This window comes from Neophocaena asiaeorientalis, unplaced genomic scaffold, assembly GCF_003031525.2.
Source record: "Neophocaena asiaeorientalis asiaeorientalis breed wild unplaced genomic scaffold, Neophocaena_asiaeorientalis_V1.1 scaffold78, whole genome shotgun sequence".
Taxonomy (NCBI): domain Eukaryota; kingdom Metazoa; phylum Chordata; class Mammalia; order Artiodactyla; family Phocoenidae; genus Neophocaena; species Neophocaena asiaeorientalis.
The window spans coordinates 18,018,089-18,033,838 of NW_020175018.1; the positions used below are offsets into that span (position 1 = coordinate 18,018,089).

Consider the following 15,750-nt stretch of genomic DNA (forward strand, 5'->3'; position numbering starts at 1 on the left):
GGGATGCCCTCAACCAATACAACGGCGCTGCCTCCGGTCTGGGCCGCTTGTCAAGGGGCCAGTTTTCCCGGGACAGACCCTTATTGTGGCCGCCCTTCATAGAGGGCCCCGCCGGCCGAGGAGACAGAAGAATGCCACTTACCCCTGAAGCCACAGGGACACGGCCGGCCGTCAGGCCTTCTCTGGCCACAAGACAAGGGGGGGCAGCTTCAGGCTTCACGCTGGCCGCTGACCCCACCCACTGTCACCCAGCCTGTGGCTGAGACGTGCCTGCAGCCGCTTCAGCCCTGGTCCCCTCACCCTCACCCCTCAGGAGTCTCTGTCCCAGAATCAGAAGCCGATTCTGCTGGGAGTGAGGGACCACGTGGCTCTGATTGGCCAGGCTCCGATGACGCACCCTCCCAGCCCAGGGGTGGTGGGGAAGGAGGGGACTGGAGGAAGGTGAGTCTCTGGGCCTCACTTTCCCTAATTGTACAATGAGGGAGACGGTGACCATATCCCTTATTCAAACGGGGCCACTTATGGGAATGAAAGGGATGCTGTTGGTAAGCACACCGGACAAGGGGGACCCAGGACTCAGGGCATCCTGGAGGTAGGCCCCATCCTCTCAAAGGGCCGTCACCGCTCTGGAAGCACACTTGGGTTCAACTCTTGGCTTGGCCACCTTCTAATCTGGAGCCAAAGTTCTCCGCTGCCTGGGCGCCAGTTACCTTACCTGTGAAATGGGGTGAATTCCTGGAGGGAGGGCAGAGGCTGCAGCGCGGCGTCAGGCGCACAGGCACCCGTGGACCGCTGGCGGCCCGGGTGCTTTCTCCCAGTCCTGCCGTGCCCCTTGCCCTGCGGTCTGAGCCTGTCTGTGCGGCTGTTGTCCACCGCCAGCCTGGGGTGGGCCCAGACCACACAGGGAGCGGTTCTGGAAGGTGAGGGGCCCGAGTGGCCACATTGGGGGTGGGACCAGGCTGGGCAGACACTGTGCACACGGGTCGCCTGCCCCGCCTGAGCCCCCAAGGGAAGCCTGGCCTTGCCGGCTGCCATTATGTTTAGGAGCTGTGTAATTAACTCTAAAAACGGGAGGCTGAGGAGGAATTAAAATAGAGGCTTAGTGGAAATCAGAGGCGAGTGGTGTAGAAAAGGCCGGAGCTGGCTGGACGCCGCAGCCGGGCCTGCAGGGCGGGCGGGAAGAGGGTCTGGAGCTGCAGGGCTGAGGGGGCCGGCGCAGCTCTGGTTCAGGCCCCTCCTCCGGGTGGGGGCTGGGGGTGGGTGGAAACAGCTGAAGTCGCGGTTCTGGGCGTCTGAGATCCAGGTGACCGCAGGGTGGGCTGTCTCTTGGGGTCTTGGTGGAAGGATGTGTCCCAGCCCCTCTCCCAGTTCCTGGTGGTTCCTTGGCTCCTGGGAGCATCGCCTCAGTCTCCACTTCCGTCGTCACGTGGCCTCCTCCCTGTGGGTCTGTTTTGTGAATTAAAATTTTTTATGGTGGTGAAATATACAAGACATAAAATTTACCATTGGGCCTTCCCTGGCGGTCCGGTGGTTAAGGTGCCGTGCTTCCAATGCAGGGGGCGCGGGTTCGATCCCTGGTTGGGGACCGAAGATCCCACGTGCCGCGGGGCGGGGTACGGCCCAAACCACAGATCTACCTTCTTCTTCTGGGGATCCACTGTGTGTGTTATGCTTCACAATAAAACAGGTTAACACCAATAACAGACGTACAAACAAATTTACCTTTTTAACCGTTTTTAAGTGTACGATTCAGTGGCACTAAGTACATTGACAATGCCGTGTAACAGGCAGAACTTGTTCATCTTCCTAAAGTGAAACTCTGTCCCCATTAAACACTAACTCCCCAGCCTCCGCCCTCTTTCTGTCTCCATGGATTTACTTATCCTAGGTCCCGCATGTCAGGGAAATCCTACAGTATTTGTCTTTTTGTGTTTGTGTTTCTTCAAAAATGTCCGGTCAAGGAAGACAAAGACTGGAGGGTTTTAGGTCCACACGTTCAAACCAGTAGCTGTAGCCGGTTTTGCTATTAAATTTAAATTCATTAGAATACAGTTACCTTAAAAGTGCAGTTGTTGGGCTTCCCTGGTGGCGCAGTGGTTAAGAATCCGCCTGCCGATGCAGGGGACACGGGTTTGAGCCCTGGTCCGGGAAGATCCCACATGCCGCAGAGCACCTAAGCCCGCGAGCCACAACTACTGAGCTCAAGTGCCACAACTACTGAGCCCATGCGCCGAGAGCCCGTGCTCCGCAACAAGAGAAGCCACCGCAATGAGAGGCCCGCGCACCGCAACGAAGAGTAGCCCCTGCTTGCCGCAGCTAGAGAAAGCCTGCGCGCAGCAACGAAGGCCCAACGCAGCCAAAAATAATGAATAAATTTATTTTAAAACAAAGTGCAGTTGTTCAGTTGGACTGGCCACATCTCAAGCGCTCAGCGGGCACGTGTGCCTGGTGCTGCCCTACTGGACGGCGCACACAGGACATTTCCATCCTTCCAGAAAGTTCTGTTGGAGAAAGCTCTTCTAGGTTCATGGAGACAAAAGGGACGTGATGACTAAAATCGTGTGTGGGCCGAGATTGGATGCTTGGGCCAGAATATATTTTTTTCTATCAGGACGTTTTGATTGTCCTTTATCTTTATCTATTGAAAAAACGTGAGTCCTGGCTCTAGTTGAGGTAAGGTGTGGGACCTACGTTAATTGCCTGATTTTGACATTGGTGCTGGGATTGTGCAGGGGGGTGTTCTTGTTCTCAGGAAATACACGCTCAGATGTTTGGGGGAAGGGGGTCACGTCTGCATTTTACTCTCAGGTGTTCAGAAAAAATACACACACAGACATACACAGATAAACAGATACACACTGATACAGAGATACACACACAGATACACACAAACACACAGATACACACAGATAAATACAGAGATACAAACACAGATGCATCCTGATACGCACAGATAAACACACACACATACACACTGAACCACACAAACACATAGAGATACACAGATAAACACACAGTGATGCAAACACAGATATATCCTGATACACAAAGATAAACGCAGAGAGATACACACCCAGATCCACACACCCAGATACCCACACACACAGATAGAGAATAGCTAATATACTGCAAGCATGTAAGCTGGGGTCTTCTCTGACCAGTGACCAGCTCCAGCCAGGAGGGAGGAGTGGCCCCATGGGGGGGGTGCTCCCCAGCCGGGGGTAATGCCCACTGGGTGCAGCTGGGTGGGGAGATTCGCATCTCTGCTGGGGCGCCATGTGTCCTGTGGGCGTTCTCAGCGCATCTTGGTTTACGCTGGGCCTGCGTAGCTTCTGATTCTGACTCATCCTTCATCTAAATCTGTCTGTTCGTCTGAGTTTCCGATGAGGAGTCCAGGCTCTCTGCAGGTCTCTTGAAGTTGAGCTGTTGGGCCCTTAGTGAGTGGTTACCATGGGGACAACTGGTCTGAACCCTGGGTTAGCGTTCAGCTGTGTGCACCGTGGCCCTCACCTCGTGGACGCCCACGCCAAACTGGACTGTGTGGGCTGATGGCTCCCACCTACCTAATGCCCAGTCTGTGCCGTCAGGGTGGATAGTTAACCCAGCCAGGCACGTCCTGTTAGGGAACCAGGCCTCAGGAGCCGAAGCCACTCTCCCCTGGTCCCACCAGAGTCATTGGACAGAATTCGAACCCAGGGCCCTGTGACTGCAAGGTCTGCGCTCCAGGCCACCTTGCCTGCTGCCCCCAAGTCTTTACCAGCTTTTTCCACGGGGACTGAAGCTGGCGACCCTGTTTGCCCCCTCACCGCATGCCTCCGATTGTGTTGCCAAGCCCGCTGCAAGCTGGGAGCTCAGATTCTGGGTTACTGGGTGGAGAAGGTACTGTGGATGCTGATCTGGGATATTTTTTTTTTTTTGTGGTACGCGGGCCTCTCACTGTTGTAGTCTCTCCCGTTGTGGAGCACAGGCTCCGGACGCGCAGCCTCAGCGGCCATGGCTCACGGGCCCAGCCGCTCCGCGACATGTGGGATCTTCCCGGACCGGGGCACGAACCCGTGTCCCCTGCGTCGGCAGGCGGACTCTCAACCACTGCGCCACCAGGGAAGCCCCTGATCTGGGATTCTGATGCTGGCCTTTGTGCTCCCAGTGGCCCCCTGCCTGTCTGGCATGTGCTGCTCCAGGGGTCCCCATGGCTGCTGTAGGGCTTTGTCACGTGTAAAGTAACGGGGGCTGCGTCTGTGTGGGGAAGGCAGTGTGCACTTCTGTGAGTGCCCGCTCTGTGCCTGCTGACTGAAAAGCAGCCTATTTTGTTCCAGCCGTGATTGTCGGAGTTGAAACGTGTGGATCCCTGGGCAGGGGCACGGGGCAGATGGCCAGGAATGGCCAGGGCCAGTGGGATGGCCGTGGTGTCTTCTCCGAGCAGAGAAGCGCTGGTCCAGGTCGGCGCACGGAGGCAGAGTTTGCAGCTGTTAGCGTTACTGCCCGTACAGACCGTGCAGGTTGAGTAATTTTCCCTTCTCTCCTCTAGTTCCTGTGTTTGAAGAACATTCGCACCTTCCTTAAAGTCTGCCACGACAAATTTGGACTCAGGAACAGCGAGCTGTTTGACCCCTTCGACCTCTTCGATGTCCGAGACTTTGGGAAGGTGAGTGGCCTCTTTCCGGGATGGGCCCCTCCGCGCAGAGCCCGGTGGGCAGGTGCAGGCCTGGCTGTGTTACAAACAGGAGGGGGTGCATCGGGGGCTGGGGCAGCAGGACGGCCCCTCCCGCCTCTCAGGCTGCTCAGGGTGTAGTCAGGCATCCTGAATCCAGGAGGATGAGGGGAAAGCCGGGCCTGGACGAGGCCAGTACCGGGGATGCAGCCCTGGCCCTGCCTTTCTAGCTGAGCGACCCTAAGCATTTACTTCCTGCCCCGAGTCTCCCATTCTTTGTGGGAGAAAGGGCACCAGCTCCGTGGGTCAGCTGAGGTGATGCAGGTACCGCTGTTACTGTGGCGCTCCGAGAAGGGAGCCATCAAGATTATACTGAAACAAGCAGGGCCGTCTGGCTCTGAGCAGGTGTCGGGCGAGGCGGGGGTGGGGTTATCTGAACTCCCTGGTCCCTGGAGGTGATTCCCTGGGTCCGTGGCAGATAACCCGGGAAGTCTCCCCGTGTTCTCAGAAAGTGTCCCTGGCAGCTGTCTGGGAGTCCTGCTGGCACAGGTGAAGGGAACCTGAGGCTGGGCAGGTAGGTGCAAAAGGCCAGGTGAGGGTATGGCTCATTGCGGCTTCCTGGTGAGCCTGTGTTCAGAGTGTCAAAGCAGGGCGTCACGTTCCATCTGGAAGCCAACAGTTCCAAGGTCCCTCATTTTAAAAGATGGGGTCAGGACGTGATACCTTGTTGATGGATCAGGGGCCGAGGGCTTGAATCAGGCCTGGCTCTTTGCCGCCCTGTGGCCCCGCTGTTCCTGAGTTCCTGCGTGCTCTTGGAGGGCCCTTCCCTCTGCTGCCGGCCCAGGACTACCCGGGGCCATTTCCACCTGCTGGTGGGAAATATCAGAGATATTTATTGCCTGCTTTATCTGAGGACCGTTATCGTAAGGGACCTGGTGTTTGCGGACGAGTTCTGTGAATACATGGTTTATGAAACGCGAGGGGAGTTTTGTATTTGCACTTGCAAATGCTGAGGAGTCAGTTCCAAGAAGAGCCCTTATTTGAAGTGCTGTGAAGTGTCAAATTAGCATCAATGACTAGGAGTTTCCCATAAGCCACCTGGGCCTGACGGTCCTCTTCTTTAGTTCTGAAATTCTCCAGAAACGAGATTCCGGGACCTGTTCAAGAGCCTGTCTCTTAGTGTCAGCACTCAGCTCTTAGAGTTTTCTCTTCCTCTCTTAAATGACTCACCCAAGTCCCTCTGGCTGTAGGGCACTTGCCCAGGACTCTGAGGCCGCCTTCTTCCCCTCTGCCTGGGGGCGTGTCTGCTGGGGCAGGAGCCTTGGGAGCTTGCATGGAGCTGTGCTGGTGTCCTTTCCCATAAGCGGGCTTTTCTCAGTTTTCACAGTCTTGCTTTATAGATGGCTTAGAACCTCTCTCCTGTTCTTATTTCTCCTTGTGACCAGCAGTGCCCTGGGCAGGGGAGAAGCCAGTGGCTCTGGACTTTGGGGAACGGCCTTCGGAGCACATACACACACACACACACACGCACAAACACTGATATACACAACTGGTATTTAAAATAATTGCATAGAGGAAAAGACAGGATCAGCCCTGGCCAAACCCATTTCTTGGCCAGCTGTGACACACAGAGCGCCCGGTCTGTAGTAGGTGCTCATTACTTTACTTGAGCCGAGTGCAGTCACGTAACACGTACATAAATTTGGATTCAACTCTCATCACGTGACCTGCCAACCGTGGCCGAACACTGTGAAAGGGGGCACCCCTTATGGTCGTCAGCGGTTCCAGTGGGGTGGTTTGGCCCCGGCGGGGCGTGCCAGCTGCCTGCAGAGGGGCCGCTCGGGGCAGGCCAGGAGTGGGCAGGGGATCTCGACTGTGAGTCACGGTGTGGGGGCCGGGAATGCAACGCAGGAGCCGAGGGGCCTGGGCTCAGCCTCACGTCCTGCAGGGAGACCCGAGGCTCTGGGAAGGGCAGGGCTGCCCTGGTTCCGTTCCTGCCCTTCACGTCGACTCCGACAGACCTGGTTCACAAACCTGGGTCCACTTACTGGCAGTGACTCTGACCCACCTCGGTTTGCCAAGGACCACGTGGGCCGGGGAGCCCTCTGCCTGGTGCCCGGCCCATAGTAGGTGCTCATTAAACGGCGGTGCTGCCCCCAGGTTTGGTGACCAGCACAGGTTGGTGGCAGCTTCCCCTCTCTTAGTTTCTCTGCATCGTTTTGTTCGCGCAGACTTCCGGAGCCCAGCCTGGCCCTCCCGCCGTCCTCCCTGTGTCTGTCTGGCTGAGCATCCGTGCACTGCTCTCCCACTTAACCTGCCTAGTTTTCTGAGCGCGGTAAACCCGTGGTCAGCAGCCTGAGCTGAGTTTGACGCGGGGCCAGCAGAGGCTGGGGTGCCGAGAGGAGCTTCTAGCCATGTGGGAGCCACTGACCAGAGCCTGCTTTGCTCGGCTCGTCCCCCCGACGCCCGGGGACAGGATCCCCTGGAAGGCACGCACGTAAGCAAGACCCCGGCTCCTCCCCGCTGCACCGCTGCCTGCCCTGGTCCCGTTTGGGGACTGTCCCCGCCCCAGGGCAGTTGTGGACGGGCAGGCAGAGCTGGGGCTCCAGACTGCGGGACGGGAGCAGGTCTGGGGAGGTCGGGCCCCTCACTCAGGTGTGACTTCCTGGGCTGGGCTTGGGAAGGCCGTCACCATGTGAGAGTTGGCTCTGAGCACAGAGACAGCAGACACTCGCCCAGGTTCCCACGGGCCAGATTCGCCTTTTGCCCTCCAGGAGCCCCATCCAGTGGGGACGCCCAGGCTAGTCCAGACGTGCCTGGCGGTGCTCAGTGATGTCAGACCATGAAGATGTGATGCTTGTTCTGCTGTCCCCTTACTGCCACCGCCAGCCCGGCGCGGGCAGAAGGATCGATCAGTAGGGTCGAGTCCAGTCTCTGCTGACCGGAATTACCTGGAGCCTGTGTTGAGATGACACTGAGGCCGATTCTTGCCTGGTTGGGAAAGGGCTTGGGGGTGGCTGTGGTCTCTCATGGGGGTGGGTGGGAGCAGGGCTTTAAGGTCTCTTTTGCACTTTTTGCCTGGGCGTCCTCCACTTACATAGGATTCAGGAGCAGAAAGAATCCTTTTGGGATAGCTGGTTTTAGAAATTTCCAGGTCTTTTTTTTTTTTCTTTGCTATTATCGAAGGAGGCTTATAGCATTCAGGTCCTGTCTGGGTTCTGGGTGGTGGTGTTCTTTTACTAAACAGCTGCCTCTCAGCTTCCCAAGTCTCTCAAATTGGAGTCATTCCTTGAGAAGCGAAAAGGCATTCATTCCTTGGTCCTTCCACCCATCTACCCGTTAAGCATTCAATTGACCAAGAATTTATTAAACACTTACTATGGCAGAGATCAAACAGAGAGACTTGCATGACCTTTGCCTTCCGAGGGTCACCCAGATGAGCCGTCGTGCAGGTCACGGTAGAAAAAAGGGGTGGGAAAGTGAAGGCTCTGAACTCTGCCCCTGGAGCTGGCCGTGCTGGCCCACCGTGTGGCCGTGACCCCGGAGCCCTTCCTCTGCCGTGTGGGTGCGGAGCGGCTCACGTGCGGTGTGAGCTCGGCTGCAGCAGAAGCCCCCCGTTGTCGGGGAGTGATCAGCCCTCTTCCCAGGAAGCCACCGAACGGAGTTGGGCCGACGTGCAGGCATATTCTTCCTGTTTCCAGAACCAGCAGGGTCCCCCACCCGCCCCCTGGCCCCTGGCCCCTGGAGAGGAGCTGATGTTTTGGGGTGCATGAAATTCCAGAAAGTGTTTCCTGACCCTGGGAGGAGCGCTGGGAGGGGCAGCTCATGCCGACTGGGCTCCCTCTGCTTCCCGGCCCGCGGCAGGCAGGTGGACCCCCGGAGACGCTGGAGGGCTGCGGGCCCCCGGGTGCAGCCAGCCTTCTCTCATCCGTCCAGAGCACGGCGATGGAGGGGGTGGGCGGCGGGGAGGGGGGCTTCCTGTCGGTTAGACCCAGCGTGGATCGCGCTCTGCGGGTACCTGGACTCTGAGCTTTCGCTTCTGCAGGGATAGAACGAGGACGTGACCCCAGGGTGCGGTAGTGTTACGCGGCCTCGGCCAGGAAGCAAACATACGGGTCTTATCACTTTTACTAGTAATTTGTCCCTCTGCTCACCCATCCGGCGAGCTCCAGCAGGCGCTGAGGGATCCAGAAAGTTGGTTCCGGAAGTCTTTTTTTTTTTTTGGCCCCTGTCCCTGGTATTTTCCCCGAATGGTCGCATTAAAGGTATTAGGTTTCTGCTCAAACCGGTCCCGTCAGGGAAGGTTTGAGCGAAGGGCCTGAGATGGGAGCTAAAGGCCAAGCCGCCTGGTGTGGAGGGCGTCAGCCGGTGGGCTTGCTGCTGAGACCGGGGCCCTGCTGCCTCCTTGACGGCTCCTTCTCGCGTTCCCTCGAGTCCTGTTCTGGGCGTCCGTCAGATGCACAGGGCCCAGGAAGGGAAGGAGCGCGGGAAGGCCGAGTGGGCGGCCGGGATGGGCTGGGTCTTCCCGGGGTGCCTTAGCGTGGAATCTGGTTGGCAGTTTTGGACGGAGGATCCTGGTGAGGCTGCAGGGTTTTTGTGGCTTTCTTCTGGTGTCTTGGTCGCAGAGATTGTGGATGAAAGTCACCGTGGTCCCAGAGATTGTGGATAAAAGTCACTGTGGTCCCAGAGATTGTGGATAAAAGTCACCATGGAAGGACAGCCTCGTCTCCTCGCCGTGAGCCTCCTGAGTAGGGCGGTGAAGTGGTGGCTTTGCCAACACGTCTGGTCCCGCCTGGCATTGCTGCTGGGGTCGGTCCAGGCAGTGACCCTGGGCTGGCGACTTTCCCGGAACCTCATTTCCTCATCTGGAAGATGCGAGTGGTCGTACCAGCTCTCCCCTGTTGATCGGAGCCCCACGGGCGCTGTGTTACGGACAGCTCTGCGTGTGGGCTGGGACCCGGTGGTCAGTGAACAGATGGAGATTTCATCATCATCTTCGTTATAATCCTTTGTGGACCAGCCACCTACTGGGCGTGTTTACTTGCACCGTGAAGCCAGGGGTGGAACTGAGAAAGCTTTGTAGGAGGCGAGTCTGTCCTCTGGGTGGGCATCAGGCAGGGAGGGAGGAGGGAGCGGGGGCCCAGGGGGTGGACCCCAGCCTCCAGGAGGCCATGGCCGGCCTCTGGCTCTGAGTGGTCCTGGGCTGTCTTTCCTGGGACCCGCTCCCGGTTTCCTGCCAGTTCACTCACTCGTTCTCATCGCAGGCCACCACCCTCACCTCCTGGGGCCTTGGCTCAAATCGCGCTATTTAAAACGGGGGGGATGCCCCCTGGGCCCAGTGCTATCCACCGTCTAAGCAGTTTCCTTCCTTACCAGGGCTGCGGGTCACAGTGCCCTGACCAGACCACGGGCTGCCTGGCTGTAGGGACGTTCATGCTCTCTTCTGGTGCCTAGAATCCAACCTGGGATGGGAGGCAGTGCACCAATCTGTCTTTGCGCGAGTCTGTGGATCTTACTGGAGGAGCCGGGAAGCTGTTGGTGGCGACGGGGTGAGGGTGAGGCATTTCGCAGAAGGCCCTGGTGCCCTCGGTGGGTCAGGAGGCTCAGGCGGGCCCGGGGGGGGGCCCCATCGCCCACGTCGGGGGCCCAATTCCCTGCGTGTCCCCAGCCTGGGCCGCCCTGGACCTGCAGCCCTACCTGGTCAGCTCGGCTCACTTTAGCCCCCCCGTTTTGAGTGGAATTAACAACCCGGGAGGAAGGTCTGCGAGGCTGTTTCTCTCATCTGAGTTCAAGAGCAGAGCACACCCTCTAGTAAACGGGTTGAATTCTCCTATTTATTATCCATGAAAACATTTTGCTGGGCTCAGAAACTTCTGAAGCGGTTAAACCTGGCCCTCAGCATGGCTGGGGGCGGACAACAGGCCTCTCCTTAAGTCAGTGCACGAGGTGGGGCACGCAGTGTTTCTCCCAAGTGCCGGCCCTGCCGGGAGCCCTCCCGCCGGCACCCCTCCCGTGCTTCCCGCCTCCTGCGGAGCCCGGTGCGCTGTGTGCCCAGATCTTTGCATCTGTGAGCTCCTGCCGTCTTCAGGGGCCTCAGGAAGTGAGGAAGGAAACCGAGAGAGGCTGCGTCTCGCTTGTGTCCCGCGGCAGTGGTGGAACTGGGGAGTCGATTCGGGTCCTGCGGACGGCGGAGGCCGAGTTCTGCGTTCTGCCGTGCCCCTTCCCTCTGCCAAGCGAGGCAACTGTTTGCAGGGGCAAGGAGTGGTCAGCTCTGTGGAATTCTGCCATCTGCAGGGGGCTGGGAAGCTAATGTGGGGCCAGTGTGGAGGCCAGGAGGGCGATATGGGGGCCGGGAGGCAGCGTGGAGGCTGGCAGGGCTGTCTGGGGAGAGGCCACAGGAGGCCTGACTCAGGAGGAGAGGGCAGACCATCAGCCTTTTTTTTTTTTTTTTTTTTTTGGGGACCAAATTTTTTTTTTTTTTTGCGGTACGCGGGCCTCTCACTGTTGTGGCCTCTCCCGTTGTGGAGCACAGGCTCAGCGGCCATGGCTCATGGGCCCAGCCGCTCCGCCGTATGTGGAATCTTCCCGGACCGGGGCACGAACCCGCGTCCCCTGCATCGGCAGGCAGACTCTCAACCACTGCGCCACCAGGGAAGCCCTGACCATCAGCTTTTTAAAGGGCACAAGGAGGTGCATTCCCTCCTGCAGTGGATTAAATCGTCTGGGCCTGTCTCTGGAGGCCAGGAGAAGGCGGAAGGCAGGGCCTTGCTGAATCGGAGTGAGTCCACTTTTATCTGTTTTCTCTTTCGTATTGTGCCTGACATCTTGCTTATAGGAAGTGTTCTGAAGAGGTTAAAAGCACAGTTTGAAACGAGGGGTCCGTAACAGCTGAGGAAACCCACCTCCCTGGAATCAGGGCTCTAGGAGGCGGGGGCTAGGGATGGGGCCTCACGGGCTGCCTGAGGGCCCTGGTGGTGGGCAGGCTGGTCACAGCTGTCCTGGATGTGGGAAGCAGGCTCTGTCCGCCAGCATCCCAGTCCGTCCGACTGTCCGCAGGTCAGCTGCCACCTGCTCTGGCTGCGTCCAGAGCCTGGATCTGCTGCCCTGGCCTCAGGGCCCCTCGGTGGTTGTGTGGTAGAGGTGCCCTTCCTCCTGGCCCTCTGTCCCACTCTTCCTCTCTGCCTGGGACCCTCTTTTATCATCAGCCTGTCCTTCCCCTCCTCCGTCCCCCTGGCATGGCAGCGCCTGGCACATGCCGCCACCCCCTGCAGAGCCCTGGGCAGGCATCACTTATCGATCCCAGCACCTTCCCACCGAGCCCCTCTGCACGCACCCCAGGACCCTGACAGTCTACTGGATTTGGCACACGGGAGGAAAGCAGTTTGCTTTGCCAGACCTCCCATCTGTCCCACTATTGCCATGACCCCTTCTCTTGCCCCGGCCCCTCCGGCAGACACTCACCCCCGGACTCCTTGAGAGTTCCGATGCTTCTGGAAGCCAGGTAAAAGTGGACCCATTGAGGCACCTTCGGGGGCTTGGGACAGAGTGTGACGCTGGGGAGTGGGCTTGACCCACACAGGTCGCCTTACCCCTGGGGGCTGTAGTTTTCCCATCTGTAAAATGGGTCTGCAGATGGGCCCCGTCTCAGCTGCTGGAGGAAGATTTGAGACGGTGCGGCTGCCTGTCTGCGTGCGTGAGTCCCGGGGGTGGTGCCCTCGTTGTACCAGCCCGCGCGGAGCCGGTGGCGGTGGCCTTGGCAGCGGGGCAGGGGGGTGGCCGACAGCCCATCCCGCTGTGCCTGGAGTGCCAACCTCACCCGCCACCCTCGCCCCACTGCCCTGCGTTCGAGATCGAGATGTCAGTTCCTCCTCGATGAATGCAGGCCGCTCCCGGGCTCTGCTCGGGAAGGAGCAGGCAGCCTCGGGGCATCCATCCGACAGCCCGATCTCCTCGCCCGGGCCTCCCCGTGTTTGCTCGTTTCCCTGGCGTTAGTTCATGCGTTTGCTGAGCGCGGCTGCTCTGCGCTCACCTGCGGCCTGTCTGCTGCCCATGCCCAGGCTGCAGCGAGTTCATCAGCACCCCCGCCCCGATGTCGTCAGGAGGCGATCCAGGCTGGCGTCCTCAGCATGCACGTGGCGCTAATTACCGATTAAAATATTAAAATGCAGCTGCCGAGGGGCGGTAGCGGCCTCCAGGCCCCGCAGAGCCACCTGCAGGCCTTTTGGCTGAGGCTTTCCAAGCTTCTGCTTGAAAACGTTTCCTCCTTTTAACGGAGGGTTGTCATTTCAGGATGTTTTTAGCCCGTCCGCTTTCAGAGGAACTCACCACCGGGCACACGTGTGTACACACGCGTGCAGGCACACGCAGAGTCAAATAAGCCGTTCAGATGCTGACCCCACGTTTCCTCACTGGTGCTGGGAGTAGTTTTCTCTCTGCTTCCTGGCCGTCATCGCCCGCATGGTGGACAAGGGCTGGGAAAGTCTCGTGTTTTGTTTTATAAATTTATTTATTTTTGGCTGCGTTGGGTCTTGGTTGCTGCGCACAGGCTTTCTCTAGTTGCGGCGAGCCGGGGCTGATCTTCGTTGCGGTGCGCGGGCTTCTCATCGTGGTGGCTTCTCTTGTTGCGGAGCACGGGGTCTAGGCGCCCAGGCTTCAGTCGTTGTGGCTCGTGGGCTCAGTAGTTGTGGCTCGCGAGCTCTAGAGCACAGGCTCAGTAGTTGTGGCACGCGAGCTCTAGAGCACAGGCTCAGTAGTTGTGGCACGCGAGCTCTAGAGCACAGGCTCAGTAGTTGTGGCACGCGAGCTCTAGAGCACAGGCTCAGTAGTTGTGGCACGCGAGCTCTAGAGCACAGGCTCAGTAGTTGTGACCCACGGGCTTAGTTGCTGCGTGGCATGTGGGATCAAGTTCCCCGGCCAGGGCTTGAACCCGTGTCCCCTGCATTGGCAGACAGATTCTTAACCACTGCGCCACCAGGGGAGCCCCGGAAGTTTCCATTCTGGTGGTTGAGTCCCTGAAGGTCTGAAGAGCTGTGAGTGATCTGGGTCCACCGCCCTGTGGGAGATGGGCAGGTCTTGTGTGTGAGGCCCGGGAGCCTCTGGGCCTTTGTTTTGGCCCCGCTACCCCTGGAAGGGGTTCAGGGAGGAGCTGATGGCCAGGGAGGTGTCTCCGTGATCCTTGGTGGGTGAGTCCTACCCATTGACTCATTTCTCACTTAGGATCATTCCTGGGGAGAGGGGACTTGGGTGCCTATGGTGGCAGCAGACACGTACAATGGAGAAGTCGGGGTGGGGGGTGAGGAGCGTTGCGTCCAAGCCCTGCTTCGGCCGCTGCACCTCCTGGCACGTGGGCAGGCCCCTGTGCTCCTCTCTGGCCTCAGTTTCCGCATCTGTGAACAGAGGGTTGGACTGGCTGGCTGACCTCTTGGCGGTGGTTGTTGGAGGGGCCTTTCTGGTCCCTGTGGGTGTCGGGTAAGCTGCACACCTCGTGGTTCACTCCCATCCGTGACTTGTACCCTGAGGGCCCCACCCGAGGGGGCTGGGAGGTCGAATTTTCTCAACTAGTCCTGGCATCACTCATGCATGCTGTTTTTTTTTTGGTCTGTGTCCACAGTTAATTAAATTTTAATTGGCTAATTGTTTCTCCCTAGCACCCCAAGAGATTGTTTCTATTGAAGCCTGACAACTTGATGTTTGCAGCAAAAAAGCTGAATGAGACCAAGAAAAAAAACAAGATGTAAATAATTAATGGTAACAAAGTGTTCTTTCTTGGCATCCTGGAAGGCCTTTCCCAAGGAATACTGCTTCTTCGAATAGCACATGGCAGGTGGGGGTCTGTGGCCGGTCAGGCCTTCGGGGTTTATGGGCAGTGCCTCTGAATCCCAAGGTGTGTGGCTGTGACCTTGCTGGGGGAGAGACCCCGCTGTGGTTCAGACCTCTGCCCATTTACCCCAGGTCCGCACCAGCAAGGGTGCTGGTTCAACCGCCTGACATGCCGGTTAGGGAGTCTCGGCTGGAGCCCTGGAGTATACATCCTGCATCGTCCTTTTTAACCATTTTAAAGCATACATTTCAGTGGCATTGCATATATTTACGGTGCCGTGTAGCCATCACCACTGTCTTGTTCCGGAACTTTTCGATCAGAGTTCCAAAGGAAACCCCAGTTCCTCCTCTCCCATCCCCCAGCCCCTGGCAACCACTAATCTCTATGTCTACAGATTTGCCCGTTCAGGACATTTCACATGGACACAATCTCACGGGATGTGGCCTTTAGTTTCTGTTCGGGCTTCTTTCACTCAGCGTAATGTGTTCAAGTTCATCGACGCTGTAGCGTGTGTCAGGATTCCCTTCCTTTCTCAGGCTGGGTAGTATTCCATTGTAAGGCTGGACCAGATCTTGTTGATCCGTCACCCGTTGCCGGGCCTTTGGGCGGTTGCTACGTCTTGGCTGTTGTGAGCACGGCTGCTGTGCCCGTGCGTGTGCAAAGCTTTGTTCGCCCCTTTTATTCTTGGATTCCTACACCTGCAGCCCCCTCACCTTCCAAGGCTCTGGGCCCCAGAAGGCCGAGCACCCTCGCTATGGAGTGAAGCCCGTGCTCGGTCCTAAGAGGAGATGCCCCACCCCCAGCCTGGTGGCTCTCGCTCTTGAGGGGAAGCGTGGGAGAAGATGGGTCTCCAGTCTCACGTGTATGGATCCAGGCCCTCGGGCAGGCCTTGCGGAATGTGGGGTTTGTTTACAAATGAGATCTGTGGGTCAGGTGAGGCTGGGGGGTATTGTCAGTCATGCTATGAACACAGGTGTGCAAATATCTTTTTGAGTTCCTGCTTTCATTTCATTCGATTATATACCCAGAAGTGGAATTACCAGATCAGATGGTGGTTTTGTGTTACAGTTTTTTGAGGCACCAGCGTAATGGTTTCCACCGCTTCTGCACCATGTTACATCCCACCGACAGCGCACAAGGTGCCGACTTCTCCACCTTCTCACCAACACTTGTTATCTTCTGTGTGTGTGTGTGTGTGTGTGTGTGTGTTTGATAATAGCCCCCCTAATGGGTGTGACGTGGTCTCTCATTGTGGTTTTGATTTGCATTCCCTAGTGAT

At 57.9% G+C, this 15,750-nt stretch overlaps 1 protein-coding gene across 1 annotated transcript in view; it reads left to right on the forward strand.

Annotated features, from left to right (window-relative positions):
- The window catches only part of VAV2 (vav guanine nucleotide exchange factor 2), a gene marked incomplete at its 5' end in the record, with an annotated part of 182,669 nt that overhangs the window by 35,814 nt on the left and 131,105 nt on the right, over window positions 1-15,750 (forward strand). The window contains one exon of the mRNA XM_024762236.1: window positions 4,529-4,645. Within this exon, the coding sequence (XP_024618004.1) occupies window positions 4,529-4,645 (117 nt within the window). The remainder of the gene's footprint in view (window positions 1-4,528; window positions 4,646-15,750) is intronic.